We start from the raw sequence: 20545 nt of genomic DNA on the forward strand, positions 1-20545 counted from the left end.
CGACTCTGGGGTTGCGGCGCTCATCTTGCTTTATTGGCCGAGGGAGCCGGCGTACAGCTTCCGTCTCATGTGGCCAGCATGACTAAGCCACTTCTGGCGAACCAGAGCAGCGCACGGAAACACCGTTTACCTTCCCGCCGGAGCGGTACCTATTTATCTACTTGCACTTTGACGTGCTTTCGAATTGCTAGGTTGGCAGGAGCAGGGACCGAGCAACAGGAGCTCACCCCGTCACGGGGATTCGAACCGCCAACCTTCTGATCGGCAAGTCCTAGGCTCTGTGGTTTAACCCACAGCGCCACCCGCATCCCGATCATTGCACAGTTATTATTGTTATTTATTAAATTTGTTCGCTGCCTTCCATTCTATCCTCCCAGGGTTGTCCACAACTATCAGAACTCCTTGCACTGGCTTCTACTGGCGGGGCAACTTAATAATAAATTTTTATTTATACCCCGCCCTTTCTGGTTCAAAAACTGGGCTCAGGGCAGCTAACAACAAATTTAAAACACTTAATTGTAAAAGCAGCATAAAATACAGTATAAAAACATGAATGACAATAAAATTCAAAATTCAGAAATCCATTTAAGGGAAATAAGCAGTAGATAATCCCCAGGGCTAGCTGGCTGAATTGGTCCTACTCGGGCCAGCGAGGAGGCCTGGGGAGAATTAGCTGTGGGGTCTCAGAGCAGGTGATCTTCATAAAAGGGGAGGGGGAGGGAAGAAAAGGGAAATAAAAAATCAGGCTGAATTTGAACTAAAGGCCAGGCGGAATAGCTGTGTCTGACGGAAGGAGATTAAATCCTGCAGGGCCCTGGTCTCATGGGACAGAGCATTCCACCAGGTCGGAGCCATCACTGAGAAGGCCCTGGTCCTGGTGGAGGATAGTCTGACTTCCTTAGCGCCCAGGACCTCTAAACTATGGTTATTCATGAACCTCTTTCTCGCTAAACAGTGGCCAGCTGGCAAGCTTATAACAAGCAGGGCAGCATATCGACCCCCTGCCCATCTTGTTTGTCTCTGACGTCTTGTTTGTCTCTGTAGAGTCATATTGCCTCTGAGCAGGTATACTTCCTCAGGAAGGCAGAGGAGAAATGTATGGCGAGAGATCTGAAACTAGCTTTGGTTATGGAAAATTAAACAGCCTCTGCATCTCTTCTGCTGTAGATCTTGTGGCAGCTTTAGAGAGCTGTTTAGCACAGTGGCGTGCGTGCGTGAAACTCATCCCCAGTCTAAATCAGGGACTCTGCTGCTTCTTTTCATTTAGAATCAAAACATCAAGAGACTCAGGTCAGTCGGCAGAGTGCGAGACTCTTAAGCTGAGGGTCGTGGGTTTGAGCCCCACGTTGGGCAAAAGATTCCTGCGGTTCAGGGGGTTGGACTAGATGACCCACGTGGTCCCTTCCAACTCTGATTCTGCGATTCCGTTGTGAATCTCCCATGTCTCATTGATCTGTGCCCAGGGATGGGGAGGCTGAATTCTTGGGGACGTTTTGGCTCCTGAATGCCGCAAACCTGGAAGTGACTATTTCGGTTTGTGAATGTTCTTTGGAACCCGAACGTCTGACGGGGCTTCCATGGCTTTCGATTGGCTGCAGGAGCTTCCTGCAGCCAATCGGAAGCCGCGCTTTGGTTTCCGAATGTTTTGGAAGTCGAACGGACTTCCGGAACGGATTCCATTCGACTTCCAAGGTACGATTGTACTGCCCTGTGTGGCTAAGTTATAAAAGGCTTACTCTTACTCTTACTCTTAATCTTGTTTAGAAGCATTCGTATTCTCACCTATCCGTGCATGAATAAATGTGACAGTTGAATTGTTGCTCGTCTCGCAGATCTGGTTGAGGTCCCTTTTGACTTTGTCCTCATTCTGGTTCTGCCAGTGACTCATTTTCGTACCCTCAAGGGAAGTCACTTAATATTCTCCATGCCTCTTGTTTCCCATCTGAAAAATCAGAACCCTCCCTTTACCTGTGGTTTCATCGACGCTTGCTAGAATTCTGCTGGTTCCTGTATGTGCATTCAGTTCAATTCAGGGTTTCTTCCTCCAGGATTTTAGCGCCTGATAAACTTCCTACATTGTTTGCTTGAAGTGCTCCTGTTAGTAAGCACTATTCAGTTAACAGAGAGAGAACCAACTTCTAAATTTTCATTCGCCCATTATTATGAATAATAATCTTTATTAGTTATAAAATGCCTCTTAAAAAGCAAGAACAGTTATTCTCCTGATTCTTGCTGTCCCCAGGAGCAGTTGGTCCGATAATATAGTTGACATCACCTGTCACGAAGGACATCTCAGGTTTGCTGAGGGGCTAAGGAACGATTCTGTAACCTCAAAAGATTCCCACAGCAGTGCAATGGGTCCTTCTAAGAATGCTCACGGTATAATAACACAAATAGCCTTTATGTGAAATCCGTACAGAAGCTTATTAGAGGCGTTCAGAAAACCTGCCTCATGCATTAAAACAAGGCTCCCCATTTTGTGCTGTTATGGGAAACAGCTGTAGCCATAGTGTAGCACCCTGCTTGTGGTTAACGCTTAGCTGGAATGAAATATTCAACGCAGCAATAGAGAAATTAAAATAATAATTTATTTGTCAGACAAATAAATGATAGGCACAGTGGTATATGGTTACCAAAGCTCTGCCCACTCCAGCCCTGATGGCCAGCACTTATATTTCCTCAGCCCAGCCCCCTTGCTCCTCCTTTGGCTGCCTCTGTCCAATCAGCCTGGTTGAAATTCCTATTGGCTGTTTGCTAGAACCAATCATAAAGGATACACCCATTTCCTATTACCTTTTATGGGAGACAAAGAGCTATATTTCCCTCTATCCATAAATGGCAGACAAGTAGCCATATATCTTACATTTGTCTTGACAAGGCACCTTAATTACCAGATCACCTTTTGCCCCTGTTGGCCCTGTTGCCCCTGCATTCCAAAACAAATGGCTAAAACAGATGGCTCGTGGTATTAAGTTCTATCTAAACAGAGATCTTACTATTTACCAACTCTTAATTAGTGTTTCTGCAGCTTGATTGTGTTCTGTAATATGTAGGGTCAGTGTAACCTTTGCTCCCAGCCTGTATTTCCTTTTTACAACCTTGAGAAACCTGTCTCCTGCTACTGCTATAAATCAGGAGGGCCCTTGTCCAGGAGGATAAACAACTGCCAAAGTCCTTAGCCAGCTGGTTTTCTGCCTGGCATGAAACATTTGCAAATCTTTAAGCTCATTTTAAAATACAGGCCTTGATCAGATGCCTCAATAGCTCAGTGGCACAAGGGACGTGGGTGGCGCTGTGGTCTAAACCACTGAGCCTCTTGGGCTTGCCGATCAAAAGGTCGGCTGTTTGAATCCCTGCGATGGAGTGAGCTCCCGTTGCTCTCTCCCAGCTTCTGCCAACCTAGCAGTTCGAAAGCACTCCAGTGCAAGTAGATAAATAGGTACCACTCTGGCGGCAAGGTAAACAGCGTTTCTGTGCACTCTGGCTTCCTTCCTATTGCGCCAGAAGTGGTTTAGTCATGCTGGCTACATGACCCGGAAAGCTGGCTGTGGACAAACACCGGCTCCCTCGGCCTGAAAAGCAAGATGAGTGCCGCAACCCCATAGTCACCTTAGACTGGACTTAACCGTCCAGGGGTCTTTTACCTTTACCTTAGCGGTGGCAGTACATCTGCCTTGCATACAGAAAGTCCCAGTAATAATTCTCATAATTTCTCGGCAGGGGCTGTGAAAACCCTCTGTCTGAAATCCTTGATTGCTGCTAGGAATGAACTTACAAATGCAAAACTTTCTGCAGAAAAATAAAGCAATGGGAAAGGTTTTTGTTTATAGAGTTGCCAGGAAGGGCTAGATTTATGTGCATGAAATGGCAGGGGGCACATTTTTTCCTGTTGGTTTTGATCCGCTTTCTTCCCTCTTTGTAGTTGACAGAAAGGGACAGGCCAGGCTCTGGCAAAGGAGAGTATTACCTCTGTCCCAGCCTGGCTTCTGAGTTCAGTAAATGTTCAATATGAGGTTGCTTTTGGGTTGTCATCTCACTTTTCTTCCACACGATGGCACACTTTCCATCTTCCTGGTTCAAGTTTTGTCCAAAACAGTCATTAGTACCTGTTGCTGCTGTAAAAGATAAATTCATCATATTCTTGAAGCATTCCCCTGCTTTTCCTGCCCTGTACTAGAAAAAGGCCAGCTGCTCAGTTAGACGTAGTAGTCCATATGGTTGCTGCTTCCAGATTCTTACATCGGATGGGATGAATGGTCGGAAGTGGAAGTTCCGAGAGTCCTGTAAATGCAAAGATTTTAAACATTTAGAATGCTACCCATCTATTTTCCTCCCCACTGGTAAAAACATTTAAATTTAAATTTTGAGTATATAAACATGTATGCACGGCATGGGAGAACAGTAAACAATAACTGCATGCAGCACAAAAAAGTGTATTAAAAGTTATTTTTTTGTGATGCTTCTCTTGGGACACATTTCTGCACCTGCCTGTTTACTGTGCAATAACATGTTTCCCCCCACATTTCTATCTCTTAAGGCTTGTGTTTCACCTTGGGCAGTAGTACATATTCCCATAGTGCATTTGAGGGTGGCGTTTCAGCAGCCCACTATGTGCATTTGCTGGTATGGTGGGTGGTGCTGTGGGGTAAACCACAGAGCCTAGGACTTGCCGATCAGAAGGTTGGCGGTTTGAATCCCCGTGATGGGGTGAGCTCCCGTTGCTCGGTCCTTGCTCCTGCCAACCTAGCAGTTTAAAAGCACATCAAAGTGCAAGTAGATAAATAGGTACTGCTCCAGCAGGAAGGTAAACAGCGTTTCCGTGCGCTGCTCTGGTTCACCAGAAGCGGCTTAGTCATGCTGGCCGCATGACCCGGAAGCTGTACGCCGGCTCCCTCGGCCAATAAAGCGAGATGAACGCCGCAACCCTAGAGTCCTCTGCGACTGGGCCTAATGGTCAGGGGTCCCTTTACCTTTACCTTTACTGTAACTTTAGCCTATCCATTCATGGACGCATGTCAACAAATGCTCCTGCAATAGGATGAAGCATGCTGCTGCGGTGCTGCCCCGCACCCTGAACTTACAAAATGAGTGTATTTAGTTGGTGGCGGGTAGCCAATGTAGTGTTCCCCCCTACTAGTGTTTGCTGGACTACAACTCCCATCATCCCTGACTATTAGCCATGCAGGTTGGGGCTGATGGGAACCAGAGTCCAGCAACACCTGCCAGGCATTTCCTTGGCTGTCCATTTATTAAACCAATGCCACAGCAGAAAGTGCAAAATGAAAGTGCATGCAAACTTTACGAGAACGAGTACTATATCAGCTGTCCTCCTGCCATCCCATAATTTACTTTCCTGGCCCTACCTTTTATCCCGGGGGATGGGGGAGGCGGCAGAGATATTACCACGGCTTTCCCGTTCTTCGGACTCCAGTGATGCTGTGCCAGATAGCATTCTGCTGCGTGTGGGTTTATGCCGGATTAGAGGAGATGAATAAGGAAACGCATAAAGTCAGTAATGCGCCGAGGTGCTTAGCTTTGCATTCAGGAGTACGTTCCCCTGTTGCTAAAAAAAACACCTCTGCCCTTGTTTTAATTATAACTCCATTCCCTTCTGCAACGAGGTGCGGGTGTGCCCTGAGATAATATAAAGGACGTACTTCACCAAACTCATTAGTTTTTCAAGGCATCTCACGGGTAAAAACTTGACCTTGTTAAATCTGAATCAGGCTTTCTGTGACAGTATGTGGGAGTAATTCTTCATCCAGTCTTATTAGTTTCAAGGCTACTTGGGAGCAATAATGCATAATGGAGGAGATAGATGCCTGACAGGGAGATTTCCCCAGCCTCCTTGGCCTGGAGGGTGTTGGCTGGCCTCTGGTAGGAAGACACCAACATAGATAACTTCTTTTTCTCGATCTCATTCATGCATGGACTGGGTGTCCTGAGTGTATGGTTAGGACCCTAGCTACTGTTGCCCTGACTGTAATCAGACTGGAAAAGGAGCCTTGTAGGGCTGGGCGATATATTGATATATCGTCCCAAACCGATTTGAAGTCAGTGTTGTGATAATGGTTTCATAATTTCATCAGACCTGGCAACATATCGTGGATCCTGGTGCGTGTGTCTGTGTGCTATGCAAAAATCACAATGTGGGGAAGATTGCGAAGTCGGCCGATGCCTCCCATGATATATTGGTATACAGTGGTACCTCGGGTTAAGTACTTAATTCGTTCCGGAGGTCCGTTCTTAACCTGAAACTGTTCTTAACCTGAAGCACCAGTTTAGCTAATGGGGCCTCCTGCTGCTGCCGCGCCGCCGGAGCACGATTTCTGTTCTCATCCTGAAGCAAAGTTCTTAACCCGAGGTATTATTTCTGGGTTAGCGGAGTCTGTAACCTGAAGCATATGTAACCCGAGGTACCACTGTAATCACAATGTTTAGTTGGTGATAGATCCAGTGTGGTGTAGTGGATAAGAGTGGTAGACTCGTAATCTGGTGAACCGGGTTCGCTTCCCCGCTCCTCCACATGCAGCTGCTGGGTGACTTTGGGCTAGTCACACTTCTCTGAAGTCTCTCAGCCCCACTCACCTCACAGAGTGTTTGTTGTGGGGAAGGAAGGGAAAGGAGAATGTTAGCTGCTTTGAGACTCCTTTGGGTAGTGATAAAGTGGAATATCAAATCCAAACTCAGCTTCATCACAATGTTTAAAACCTGATATTGCCCATTCCTAGATCATAGCTTAGCGGTAGAACACATGGCATGCATGCAGAAGATCTCAGGTTCAATCCTTGGCATCTCCAGTTAAAGAAAAGTCCAGGTAGCAGATGACTGGAAAGATTGTGTTTCTGAGATGCTGAAGACTGCCAGACACAGTAGACAGTTCTGGGCTGGGAGTACAGCCAGGGTTTGACCTGGTATAAGGGCAGTTTCTTGGGAACATCAAGGCAATCAATGGGGAGTCTGAGAGAAGCTTTGTCCTTGCCTGAGGGACAGTAAATCACACAGTTCAGAGCAGGAGCTAACTCTTTATTAGAAAAAACACAATCTTCACAGACTTGGGTTTCAGGACTAATGAGCATAGCGGCTCATGCCCTGTAGGTCCTACAAAATGAAAAAGGTTGCTGAGACTAAAAGTCCCTGCTTCCCCACAGCCATCTATCTTCTCCTTTCCAGGGCTTCTTTCAAGCAATAGGAGACTGCGCCTGTTTGAAGCTAACTTCTCCTTTGCACTTTTCATGCCTCTTCTGGTTCCGGGAGACAAGTGGTGAAGGGAGCTTGTCGTGGCAGGAGGGGGAGACACCTGCGGCTCTTCACCAGCCAGACTCATCTCTGCCTCTTGGCTGCCCTCATCCCTTTCTCCTCCATCATTCTTCTGCCTCTGATTCTTCTTTCTGTCACAGACTCTTCCAATTCATGGAGCCCTGTTACCCCCTTTAGCTTCCTACACCTTCTCTTCCAAGTCTTCTCCCTGTGATCATTGTCCCACCACTACCTCCGGTGCTCTGAACCTTCTTCCCTTGGTGGTTCCCCAACTGGTTCGACCCACCATTCATCTGCACCCAACTAGTCCATGACTGGTTCCTCAGACTGAGAAGCCAGGTGATTACCGGACCATTATACAACCAAGTGGAATCCTGTTGGGATGGCCAACAGGCTGACCTCCAGATGTTGTTGGACTACAACTCCCATTGACCACAGCCAGCACTGCCACTGGTTGGAGATGATGGGATTTGTAGTTCAGCAGTATCTGGAGGGCACCGCCTTGGCTGGCCCTGGTCTTGGATAGCAGAAACTATTCCGTGCTGAGAAAGCCAAGCCATGCTGGGTTATCCTGTCCCATGGCTATACCCCCTGATTTTTCTTGCAGTAGAGATGTCTTCTGAGAAATCTCTATGTGGGACAAGAAGCTACAGTTAGAACTGGATATGGAACAACTGATTGGTTCAAAATTGGGAAAGGAGTATGACAAGGCTGTATATTGTCTCCCTGCTGATTTAACTTATATACAGAATTCATCATGCGAAAGGTTGGGCTGGATGAGTCCCAAGCCGGAATTAAGATTGCCGGAAGAAATATCAACAACCTCAGATATGCAGATGACACAACCTTGATGGCAGAAAGTGAGGAGGAATTAAAGAACTTTTTAATGAGGGTGAAAGAGGAGAGCGCAAAATATGGTCTGAAGCTCAGCATCAAAAAAACGAAGATCATGGCCACTGGTCCCATCACCTCCTGGCAAATAGAAGGGGAAGAAATGGAGGCAGTGAGAGATTTTACTTTCTTGGGCTCCATGATCACTGCAGATGGTGACAGCAGTCATGAAATTAAAAGACACCTGCTTCTTGGGAGAAAAGCAATGACAAATCTAGACAGCATCTTAAAAAGCAGAGACATCACCTTGTCCATATAGTCCATATAGTCCATATAGTTAAAGCTATGGTTTTCCCAGTAGTGATGTATGGAAGTGAGAGCTGACCATAAAGAAGGCTGATCGCCGAAGAATGGATGCTTTTTAATTATGGTGCTGGAGGAGACTCTTGAGAGTCCCATGGACTGCAAGAAGATCAAACCTCTCCATTCTGAAGGAAATCAGCCCTGAGTGCTCACTGGAAGGACAGATCGTGAAGCTGAGGCTCCAATACTTTGGCCACCTCATGAGAAGAGAAGACTCCCTGGAAAAGACCCTGATGTTGGGAAAGATGGAGGGCACAAGGAGAAGGGGACGACAGAGGGCGAGATGGTTGGACAGTGTTCTCGGAGCTACCAGCATGAGTTTGACCAAACTGCGGGAGGCAGTGGAAGACAGGAGTGCCTGTCACGAAGAGTCAGACACGACTAAACAACAACAACAACAACAAAAGCACTGCTGGTTGAAGGAATAGGGACTGGTCTTTAGAAAGAGATGAGAATGGATGTTGGCTTGGGAAATGCTTCTTCGCATTGTTCCCTCTTTTCTCCATCTCACACAGAAGAGTGGCCAAGAAACGCTAAGGGCTTTAAAAATAAAATATGAAGGCCCTATGTTTTAATTGTGCATCTGTGCCCCATGGGTTTGCGAGCTTAGGCCCCTATTTAGAAAACGGAATAAAGCAGAAAACACCTTAAATCTTCTGGTGGGGGGTAAAGTGAACGTATGCTGTTAAAACTCAGATGAAAGCAATACTAAACATCTCCTAACGACCGAAGGGTGCTGTTATTAAGAAATGGTTTATAATTAACCTCTATAAGTCTTATTTAATTGTGTTGCGAGAGACTAAGGCAGGTTTTAAATCGGTTATTACGCAGCCCAGCGAGATAAATAACACAAACAGTTCGATGAGTGGGCAATAACCCTTAAGGAAAATGATGTTCGCAGGGGATGGGAGCTCGCTTCAGGTGTCTGAAGGGAGCAAGCGAAACCGGGCCTCAGCCAGGGATCTGATGCAGCAGGCAGATTTGGATAACATTCTCACTTATTGGTTAAGCTCTCCTTAAACCAAGTTGTTTTGGAGGAAAGCCTGGCTTTGCAACAGTGGGGGACTTTGACCTTGGTGCAAAGTTAGTGAGGGTCAGATAGACCAGAGTCAGACTCAAGCAGGTGAGACCAGCGAGTCTTCAGGAGGAATTGGCTTGGACGGAAAAGTTGGCTTAAGGCCTGGTGTGTCTCCATTGACTTGTAAGTTCAGCTGATGCATTCTTCTGACCTAGAGGGCACCTTCGACCTACAGAGTCTACTCTGTGTGACCAGAGTGTTGGTGATACAAAAGGCAGGATATTTCTGCTCAGTGGAATAGCAATGGCTTTGCATAGTGCAGGGGCACATTATTATTATTATTATTATTATTATTATTATTATTATTATTAATTATTTGTACCCCGCCCATCTGGTTGGGTTTCTGGCTGCTGTCTTCATTTGTAGTCTTGAGTCACATGGTTTTTATATAATTTAGCTGAAATGATTATCTTGCGGGGCCCAGAGTGCGATTCACTGGTCACCTGCATGTCTGAGTAGTTACAGAAGCATACCTAGCAGGGGCTTTGTGGGCCGCCTGGTCTGATGGTGGGCGCCAGAAGACTTCCTTCAATTTAAATCACACCAAACAGTTTTGCCTTTAGTTGTCTGTATGTAACAAGCAAACAAAAAACCTGGAGGAAAAATGACATTTCACTGCACACCTGGACAAATTGTTCTCACGGTTTGGAAGTGTTCCCCAATATTTATCGGTAGGGTTTGTAAGGGGCAGGTGGGGCTTGTCAACCTAGGAAGGTAGCCCACCTAGAAGAAGGAAAACTGATCTCCGCTGCCTTGCCGGATATCTTGATGATGATGATGATGATGATGATGATAATTATTTATTATTTATACCTCATCCATCTGGCTGGGCTTCCCCAGCCATTCTGGGCGGTTTCCAACAAAATACAGTAATCCATCAAACATTAAAAGCTTCCCTGAACAGGGCTGCCTTCAGATGTCTTCTAAAAGTCTGGTAGTTGTTCTTCTCTTTGACATCTGGTGTGAGGGTGTTCCACAGGGCAGGCGCCACTACCAGGAAGGCCCTCTGCCTGGTTCCCTGTAGCTTTGCTTCTTGCAGTGAGGGAACCACCAGAAGGCCCTCGGCGCTGGACCTCAGCATCCAGGCAGAACGATGGGGGTGGAGACGCTCCTTCAGGTATACTGGGCCGAGGCCGTTTAGGGCTTTGAAGGTCAACACCAACACTTTGAATTGTGCTCGGAAACAACTTCAATTCCCAACATCGCCAGTTAAAATAGGTCTGCAAGAGGGCCTGGGGAGAACCCCGTCTCGGGGAGCTACTGCCAGTCAGAATGGACAGTAGTCGTTTAAACACTGTGATCCATTGTAAGCGTACGTCTGTTTACGATATGTAGAACTTGCTATCAGTTTGTAATCGTGTCATGGCAGCTGTTCTCGGTGTGATAATAGCAAGCTGAAATCGGTAGCCCCAATCAAGAGTGCCTGCCAGATATGTGCAAACATCTGGGGGAGCCCAGGCAGATGGGCAGGGTATAAATAATAAATTATTTTTATAAATTATTATTATCTGGGTAACATTGGGGAAAAACCGCCTATGATTCTACAAATATGGGAGAGTTTGAAATTGGGCAGCAGCAATACTCAGATGTTTGTTTATGCCAACCAGCCTCTCCCCCCAGAGAAACCTAGAAACTTTAGTTTTGAAATAGGAACTTGGGGAAACAATAATCTGCTTTGTACTATATCAGGCCATTTGTTCATTTTGCCTAGCATCATGTGCTCTGACTGGCAGTGGCTCTCTAGAAATCATTTACAAGGGACTCTGAGCACCCTCGCTGAACCAAAATTCCCAGGATTTTTTTTTTTGGCAGCTAAAATGGAAGTAGGAAACCGCAGCTATAAAGTTTCCCTATAACGTGTAGCAGTGCCCATAAAGCTGCTTTAATTCCGCCCCAAAGATATGATCCTTACTACTCTAGTTCCTGCTACAGATTTACCAATATAATCCGGATTAGCTCATGACAGAAATCAGGGGGCGTAAGAGCCAGGTTTAGCGGATGCTTTAAATCCTCTTTTTAAATCTGTAGTGAAGTTGGCAAAACTTGGCCAACTCTATGCTGCCTTTAACCATCTTGCGTGCTTCTTTTTCTAGGAGTGTAGAAAGTTCTTGTGGAATTCTCTCTCGCGTCTTAGAGTTCAGCAGGTGTTGCCCACGCACGACCAGGAAAAACTTAGTATATTGCTCAGATTTGTGCATTGATTTTTATTTTTATTTTTAAAAAGAGCATGGCTTCTCTGTCTGCTTAACTGCCAAACCAAATTCCATGTTCGATTGCACACTGCTGCAATGGAATAGTTACATCCATGCAGCTTTGTGTATGCAAAACTGCCGGCGCCTATTACAAATAATAATTGACAGTGTTTCAAAAGCAAAACAAGCCACATGGATCATTTCCCTTCCTCCCACCTCCTCTTGTGCATGAGAACAATTTAGGATCCATATTGTGTAAAATTTGTTCTTTCTAAAAGTACTGCTAGTACATTACGTTCTGTACAGTAAGTTCAAATAAAGATTAATCTTTTGATAGGCCACACACACAGGTGCCTAGAAATTGGAAAACCAGAAATGCTTCCGGTGAGCATCATTTTGAAATTAGCAGAGGAGCTCTTGTGGCTGGAATGTTGACACCAGAAGAATGCACTGTAAGAGGCAATTACCGTATTTTTTGCTCTATAAGACTCACCTTTTCCCTCCTAAAAAGTAAGGGGAAATGTGTGTGCGTCTTATGGAGCGAATGCAGGCTGCGCAGGTCTAGTGCGTCTTATAGAGAGAAAAATACAGTATTTAATATCCTTCTTGTCTCAGTTGGGTTCTGCCTGTTTGTTTGCTCCTATATATATATATATATATATATATATATATATATATATATATATATAAAAACGGCTCTTGAGGACCTGCAGCAATTAAGCCATTGTTTGTGTTGTAAACAAAAATTGCCCTTTTCCCTTATGGAGTATCCAAGAGCCCATATAGAGTCCTTACATAGGTTCCCTATTGGTAGGAGAAAATAACAGAGGCCAACCAGAGAATATTGAGAAGCAAAGCAGCTAGTAAGCTTGATCTTTATTGATCTGTTGCAACAGGGTGCTCCCCTCACACACAGAAGAAGGAGGAGGACCCAGAAAAATGGCATGCAAGGCCTTATAAAGACTTTTGAAATGGCCACCCTGTAGATCCAGACCACCCCCATAAACATCATACATACATCACAGAAGAGGTATAACCTAAGACCATCCCTCAGATACATCACACCTACATCACAGAAAAGGCGGTCTAAAACAGAAATTTGAATATTGTTTTTCTCCTGTCCTTGTTTATCTCCTTTCTGGCAGGTTACTTGATTGGATTGCCTGGGGAGCCTGGCCATTCTTTTGTAGTGATAAATACTTAGTTCCTGGGCCAGGTCACAGGCTCACACCCTATTCAAACACAGACATACCCTTAAGACAGGATTTGTGAGGAAAGAGACAATGGGAGATTTCCCACTTTGACCTTGCAGAGAAAACATTGGCTCAGTTTAGGAATCAAAATGGTTCCAGGTTGGTCTTCCTGTGCTGATCTATGTACGTGCTTGGTTGGTACACTTATGAACATTACCCTATATCTAAGACCATAAATTTCCTATCACATTTGATATGCTGAAGGGGTTTCAGGCAAGACCGCCCCCCTCTCTGTCTTGTGAGAATCGCAGTCACTGTTGAGTGGCGACTCCTTCATCTATTTCTCCTTTTGCATGATTTCAGAGACGTAGGACGGGCGAAGTTTTGTGTATGCTGCAGCTGTGATTCATTTGGGCCGCGGGGAGGAGGGTGCCGGTTGCTTGCTACACAAATCTTCCTTGTGATTCATGAAGTGCAATGCGTGTCAGCCTTGTAGGAGGTGCATTCACCTGACGAGGGAGGAGAGTAGCTTCCTAAAGGAGAAATTAGCTAAATGCTAAAAGTGCATTGGATGGGGTTAGGAGAGACACACAAGGGCTGCTTGGGGAAAAGGTGCTATCTTTTACCTGTCTTGATGCTGCTGCTAGCCAGTTTGGGGGCAACTGCAAATTCCAGTATTATAAGAATGAGAGTCAAAAAGGGATCTCTCTTTATCTCTCTCTCTCTCACACACGAACTCTGGATTTCAAGATTGAAAAAATACTGGCTTATAAAAGATAGAATAGTTGGATTCTAAAGAATGAATACTATATGTAGCTGCAGAGAGAAGTCCTTTTATTCTACTCTTATCTTTAGTTTCTTTCTTTCTTTTCCTTCTCTTTTGCTTTCTCCTTCTTTAGCTTTCTCCTTCCTTCCGACTTTGCTTAGTATATTATAAATGGGTATGTATTTCTGTATACAGTCATACCTCATGTTATGTCCGCTTCATGTTACGTTCTTTCAGGTTACATCCCGCGGCAACCCGGGAGTACCGGAAAGGGTTACTTCCAGGTTTTGCCGCATGCGCAGAAGCGCAAAATGACTTCACGCGCATGCGCAAAAGCGGCAAATCGCAACCCACGCATGCGCAGATGCGCCGCTGCAGGTTGCGTTCTTTTCATGTTGCGAACGGGCCTCCGGAACGGATCCCGTTTGCAACCAAAGGTACCACTGTATCTTTGAATAAATATCATCATCATCATCATCATTATTTGAAGGGGGATCTCTTTCTGCATTTCGCTCATGGTTCTGTGAGTAGCATGAAGCTACAAGTTAGTCTGGTTGGCCGGATTCAGACATTCAAACAAACCATACATTTGTGGAAACACACCATGGTTTAGTGCAGGCAGTCCTTGTTTTGAGTGGAGGTTATGGTTCGGACCCCCACATGCGTAAGCCCGCTCTGCGCTGTTCCACCCCTGGCAGCTACTTCCGGGTTCAGTGCTGTGCATGCCTGTGCAATCAAACACACCTAAGTTGGTTGTTGCCTGTACTTCGTGTGAATGTGGAAACACCAAGGCTTGATCCCTAGGCCTTGTGCACGTAGAGCTGTTGCTCCACCACTGAGCTGCAACCCTTCCCCGTAATATCCTCTAATTGTCTGGCATGAACCAGCCTCTTGGACCTACACTTTGGGCCCATTGCCGTTTCCATCGTGCAACCCCACCTAGAACGCATTGCGGTAGTCAAATCTGGCAGCTAAGTGTGACCTTCCAAGGTCAACATTATGCAAGTGGGATTGCAGCAAAAACTAAATGTGGGTTGCTCAAGCGCATGAGGTAGTGTATTTCTGCATTCGGCATGGGCTGTTCACATAGCTGCCACCACCATTGTTATCTTCATCATATCCCACCCATCTGGCTGGGTTGCCCCATAAGACTTGTTAGGAAGGAACTGGCAGAGATCTAACATCATGGCCAGAAGAGGCCTTGCCGCTGCTGTCACGCAACTTGTGTGTTTTGCTGAGGAAGGAGATTGCACAACTGGCAGAGACGTTAACTCTGGACTTTTGCACCATGTGCACATCCTTTCTGCGAAATGCGATGCAGCAGATTTCGTGTTGTGATGAAGAAAAGGGCAATTGGGGAGAAAGGTAAAAAGTCAAGATTGGAAGTTGGGCTGGGGAAACCCAGCCAGATGGGTGGGGCATAAATAATAAATTATTATTACCATTATTAGATGGATCTTAAAAGATAGAATATACTGCCTTTGTGGGGGAGAAAAACACAAATCTTTGGGGCTGCTAATTTCTATGGGTAAGGCACAGCTTCTTGTTGGGACACTTCCAGCACCAAGCACATCTCCCATTATTTACTGTGGGTTAGAAAACGCTGACTCAGGTTTTGATGTTAGAACGCTGGCATTTATAAGAATGGGGATTAATTATAGTCTAAAGCGTAGTTTGACAAGAGAGGGCATTTGTGTTTCTATTAAATATTTCTCAGGCAACGTGATGAGTCACTAAATATAACTTCTGCACAAAATACCCTGATTGCCTAATGACTAGGTGTTGGTAACTGAAATTACACACAGACACACACTCTTTCTCCCTCTCTCACCATCTTTCTTGCATAAAAAAATCTGGGAAGTGCCTCTCTGAGTAATGCATTCGTTGAGGTTGCCCAAGAACTGCAGAGTGACTTTTGATTGCAAAAGCTGTAAAAACATAACTTAACGTTTGAAGAACCTGGAAAACACCTGTCATGCTGTATGACAAAATGTACGTTGACAAAGTTGAAGTGGGAAAGTGTTTGAAGGGTATGAATAAAATACTCTCGGTAGTGGTGGGCAGGAAAACAACAAATATTTTGGAATAAAACCATTATGCCAAACACGAATCCATATTCCTTTTATAACAGATGGCAAATGTTTATGGAATCCCTGAATGGTTCAGGCTGTGGCAGGAATCCACCTAGGACTCATGGGAAAACGTGGTGTGATCTCTTAGAGCAGTCAAACGAAACACATGGCATGACAAAAGTCTGTCATTTTATCAGCCGTTGACTGCTGTAGCAATTGTTTCCTCAAAATTTATCTTCTGCGCTGTGAAAATAAATAAAAGCAGTTATTTAGAATAAAACGGTTGTGGGAAACCAATGCACTGTGGCAGTTAGAGATCTGAGGAGACATGAGTTCAAACCCAGTTGGCAATGAAGTTTACTGGCCTAGTCCCTCTCAGCCCAGCCTACCTGACAGAGTTGTTGAGAGGATGAAACGGGGAGAAGGTTTTTTTAAAAGAGAGAGGGCTAATTGTGGAGAACCTCTCATACAACTGTAACCACTTGGTAAATTTATTTTGTGCCTCCCCACGAAGCGAGGAGAAATATCCCTACCGCCCATCAAAGTTATACAACTAGCATAGCAAGTGATTGACGTGCAGTGTGTCAGGTGAACAGCTGGTGAATGGTTATCTGTATCCATGTTGATTTGACAGTGATAATACTCTGGTGTTACCACCCTGAAGTGCAAAATATCTGCTAGCTTTGGAAACAAAGAATAAGAAATTCTTCTTCTTCTTCTTCTGCCACTCATGAGGCCTGTACATCCTTTGTTTTAAATGTATGGTTAGAACATGGGTAAGCAAACTAAGGCCCGGGGGGCTGGATCCGGCCCAATCGCCTTCTCAATCTGGCCTGCGGACGGTCTGGGAATCAGTGTGTTTTTACATGAGTAGAATGTGTGCTTTTATTTAAAATGCATCTCTGGGTTATTTGTGGGGCCTAGGAATTCGTTCACTCCCCCCCAAAAAAATATAGTCTGGCCCCCCACAAGGTCTGAGGGACAGTGGACCGGCCCCCTGCTGAAAAAGTTTGCTGACCCCTGGGTTAGAGCTTTAGACTGCAACACAGCACTTGGAGAACTGCCGCCTTAATGTTGAAATCAATTTATTGTTTTCAGCTTTTTCTTCCACCTCTTAAAGTGTTTTTTCTTCTTCCTCTCATCCTGTCTCTGGTGTTTGTCTGACTCCTTTAGAGCCATGAGCTCACTAGGTCTGGAAGAACAAATGCCTTAATTTTTTTAAAAAACACACACAAAATAAATCGTTTATTTTGCAGACGACATGAAAGAGGTTGACGAAATGGAAAGAGTGATGTTGGAATATGCTGCAATGAGCAGAGAAATGAACCACTATATGGAAGCAGTTGAAGACACTGTGAATCAGGTAAGCGACAACTGTCACGTTACATGTGGAACAAGTTGTATGACACCTACAGAGGCACACTGATTTGAAAGGTATTCTGACAAACTGGATAAAACTGAAGCTTGGTAGTACAGAAGAGCATAGGAAGCTGCCTTATTGGTTCATCTAGCTCAGTATATCCTTCACTGACCAGCAGTGACTCTCTGGGGTTTCAGACAGGGGACATTCCCCAGAAATGCTAGGGGTTGAAGGTTGAGGTGAAGCAAATTTTTGGTGGATTTTAGTAGCCATGTTCAGCTGACTTGTGAACAATATGCAAGTCACTGTGAGATATCTGCCAGTTCCTGGAGTTCAACTCTTTTTTTCTTTTTCTCTCTCTCCTGCCTCAAATAACCCTTTACCCCGTGCTACTTATAAAACAATAAACATGTCTGATGAAAATAAAGGATTGTCAGTAATTCATACAGTTGCGTGGCTTTGAAAGCCGAGTTGCTGTTGACTTAAGCTTACAGCAGGTGAACTGTACCAACATCCTCTTTTGATTGATTCAGCAACCCGCTGAGTAAGAAATGAGCCATTGGATTATTGTGATGTTTCCAGCAACGGACTGTGGGAAACCCTTTGTTTGATCAGGAGTGGAAACTCCCTTCTGTGAGACATTTATCTCACCTGCAAAATGACTTACCTTGCGCTACTTCTCCTTTCTAGTACATTGGAACTACTGTACTAGTAGTTCTCTCTCTTCCACTTCCAAGTTAACCAACACCCTTTTAAAGACCAAGAACATAAACAATGATGCCATTATTTGGCTTAGCTTTCAGGAAGAAAGCAAAAGACCAGATCCTCTTTTATATACAAGCCGTAATGGGCAAGTAGAGAGGGGTTGTGGCGGTGTTGTTGGTGTGTGTGTGTGTGTGTGTGTGTGTGTGTGTGTAATTGGTCTGTCCAATGGCAAAGACCAAACACAACTTACTTCCTTAGATCCACTTTCCTATTTGCTTGATCATAGGGTTGCACTACGGGCATGATAAAGGTGTGACCAAAATGCACAAATATATCTTCTATGCAGCTCTTTACATGCCAGGATTGTTGTTGATTAGTCGTTTAGTCGTGTCCGACTCTTCGTGACCAGAGCTGTCTTCCACTTCCTCCCTCAGTTTGGTCAAACTTATGTTAGTAGCGTCGAGAACACTGTCCAACAATCTCATCCTCTGTCGTCCCCTTCTCCTTGTGCCCTCCATCTTTCCCAACATTAGGGTCTTTTCCAGGGAGTCTTCTCTTCTCATGAGGTGGCCAAAGTATTGGAGCCTCAGCTTCAGGATCCGTCCTTCCAATGAGCACTCAGGGCTGATTTCCTTCAGAATGGATAGGGTTGGTCTTCTTGCAGTCCATGGGACTCTCAAGAGTCTCCTCCAGCACCATAACTCAAAAGCATCAATTCTTTATTGTCCAGCTCTCACTTCCATACATCGCTACTGGGAAAACCATAGCTTTAACTAGGATTAGCTAACAGCAAATTGGACGGATCTCGGTTATCTTAATAACCTAAGGAGAGCCTTGCTGGATCGAGTCCAGCGAGCAACCAGCTGCTTTCTGTAGTTTCAGAAGCATGCTACCTCTGACATTGGAGCCTAAGATAGATAGATAGATATCATGGCTAGCAGCCACAGATAACCTTATCCCAGCCATGAATTTGTCTAATCCTCTTTGAAAGCCAAATCTCTTTTTGAAAGCCAGAGTTTTACTCCTCAAGAAGCCAACTCTGTTCTGAGGGTGTACAGTTCAGAATTTGCAAGTTTCCATATCACGTACACTCACACAAACACAGAGAACTTAGGTCTGACACCAGATTTCTGTTGCGTAAGAATTTGTCTCCTCGATTTTACCATCTAACTTCTCCAAGGCTGTAACTTGTCTGCCAGGCTGGTAAGGAATTTTTGCTGGCTAGAAATGTGGTGGGCTGGTGAAGGAGGAACAAAAGAGCTTTGATTCTCCCTTTCTGTTTACATGTTGGTTATGGGAGAAGCAAAAACCCTTCCTCTGTTCTGGCTCCTGGAGGAAATTGCATTCATTTGCCCGTGCAGAGTTAATAGGGATGGTGGAGAAATTAGTTGGGTCTGCATTTTAATGCCAGTCTACAAGATTTGCACTTTGCAACCTGGCACGTGGACTGAAACATGGCTTCTGGAACGTGCAAGTCTCTGAATTCCGAGCTGCTGTTCTCCAGTTTTAAAAAGTCTGCATAAACGTTAGAAGAAAGTGCACAAAAAAATGTGTGTATTCCACAGAAAAATGCACTATGTTGGGGAAAATTTCTTGCAAAAATATCAGCAGTAGACAAAATTAAGAAGGTGTATGGATTTTCACACAAATATCTGAAAGAATTCGGCTGGTAGAGCATGAGACCTTGAATCTCAGGGTCGTAGGTTTGAGCCCCTATGTCAGGCAAAAAGATTCCTGCATTGCTGGGGGTTGGACTAGATGACACTTGGGGTCCCTTCCAACTTTACAATTCTATGATTTGAAGTCATTTGGGGCTTTGAAACGCTAATGCAAGCACTTTGAATTGTGCTTGGAAACGGACTTGCAACCGGTGCAGCTATTTTAAAGTAAGCGGAACACCAGCTGCTGCATTTTGGACCAACTGAAGTTTCCAAGTCATCTTGAATATGCACAGAATATGCTCTTGAAGAACTCCAGGCAACCTTCGACTGCAGCCACACACTGCCTCCATCATCGTCATGATTTTATTTGTATGCCACCTTCCCATAGTTAAAACCATACTTGGCCAGGGTGGGAGGGACGTGGGTGGTGCTGTGGTCTAAACTACTGAGCCTCTTGGGCTTGCTGATCAGAAGGTCGGCGGTTCGAATCCCTGCAACGGTGAGCTGCCGTTGCTCGGTCCCTGCTCCTGCTAACCTAGCAGTTCGAAAGCACACCAGTGCAAGTAGATAAGTAGGTACCGCTGAGGTGGGAAGGTAAAGGGCGTTTCCATGCGCTCTGGTTTCCATCATGGTGTTCCGTTGCGCCAGAAGCGGTTTAGTCATGCTGGCCACAAGACGCAGAAACAAACTCCGGCTCCCTCGGCCTGAAAAGTGAGATGAGCGCTGCAACCCCATAGTCGCCTTTGACTGGACTTAACTGTCCAGGGGTCCTTTACCTTTTTACCTTTTGCCTTACAATATGAAACAAATCACGTAATTTCAAACATAGCAAAAGTAGTCATAAACAATAAAGCATCAAAAAGTACACAGCCAAACTGAACCATTTCCACACGAATCATAATAAGATCTAAAATAAAGATGCAAAAAATAAGATCAGTAACAGTAACCAATGTGTGCCCCCCCCCCCCCGAATATACCCCAGCTCCTTACAGTTTTTGGGGTTGTAGAATGAATTTGACTGATGCAAGAGGCTAACTGATTGCTGATTGGAGGAGGGAGGGACT

General features: G+C 45.1%; 1 protein-coding gene across 3 annotated transcripts in view; it reads left to right on the top strand.

Annotated features, from left to right (window-relative positions):
• NSMCE2 (NSE2 (MMS21) homolog, SMC5-SMC6 complex SUMO ligase) overlaps positions 1 to 20545 on the top strand; it is a 199273-nt gene that overhangs the window by 9960 nt on the left and 168768 nt on the right. For all 3 annotated transcript variants that reach the window (XM_083622330.1, XM_083622328.1, XM_083622329.1), the window contains exon 3: positions 17012 to 17118. In XM_083622330.1, the coding sequence (XP_083478456.1) occupies positions 17012 to 17118 (107 nt within the window). The remainder of the gene's footprint in view (positions 1 to 17011; positions 17119 to 20545) is intronic.

Source organism: Podarcis filfolensis (assembly GCF_964270895.1).
Source record: "Podarcis filfolensis genome assembly, chromosome: 7".
Taxonomy (NCBI): domain Eukaryota; kingdom Metazoa; phylum Chordata; class Lepidosauria; order Squamata; family Lacertidae; genus Podarcis; species Podarcis filfolensis.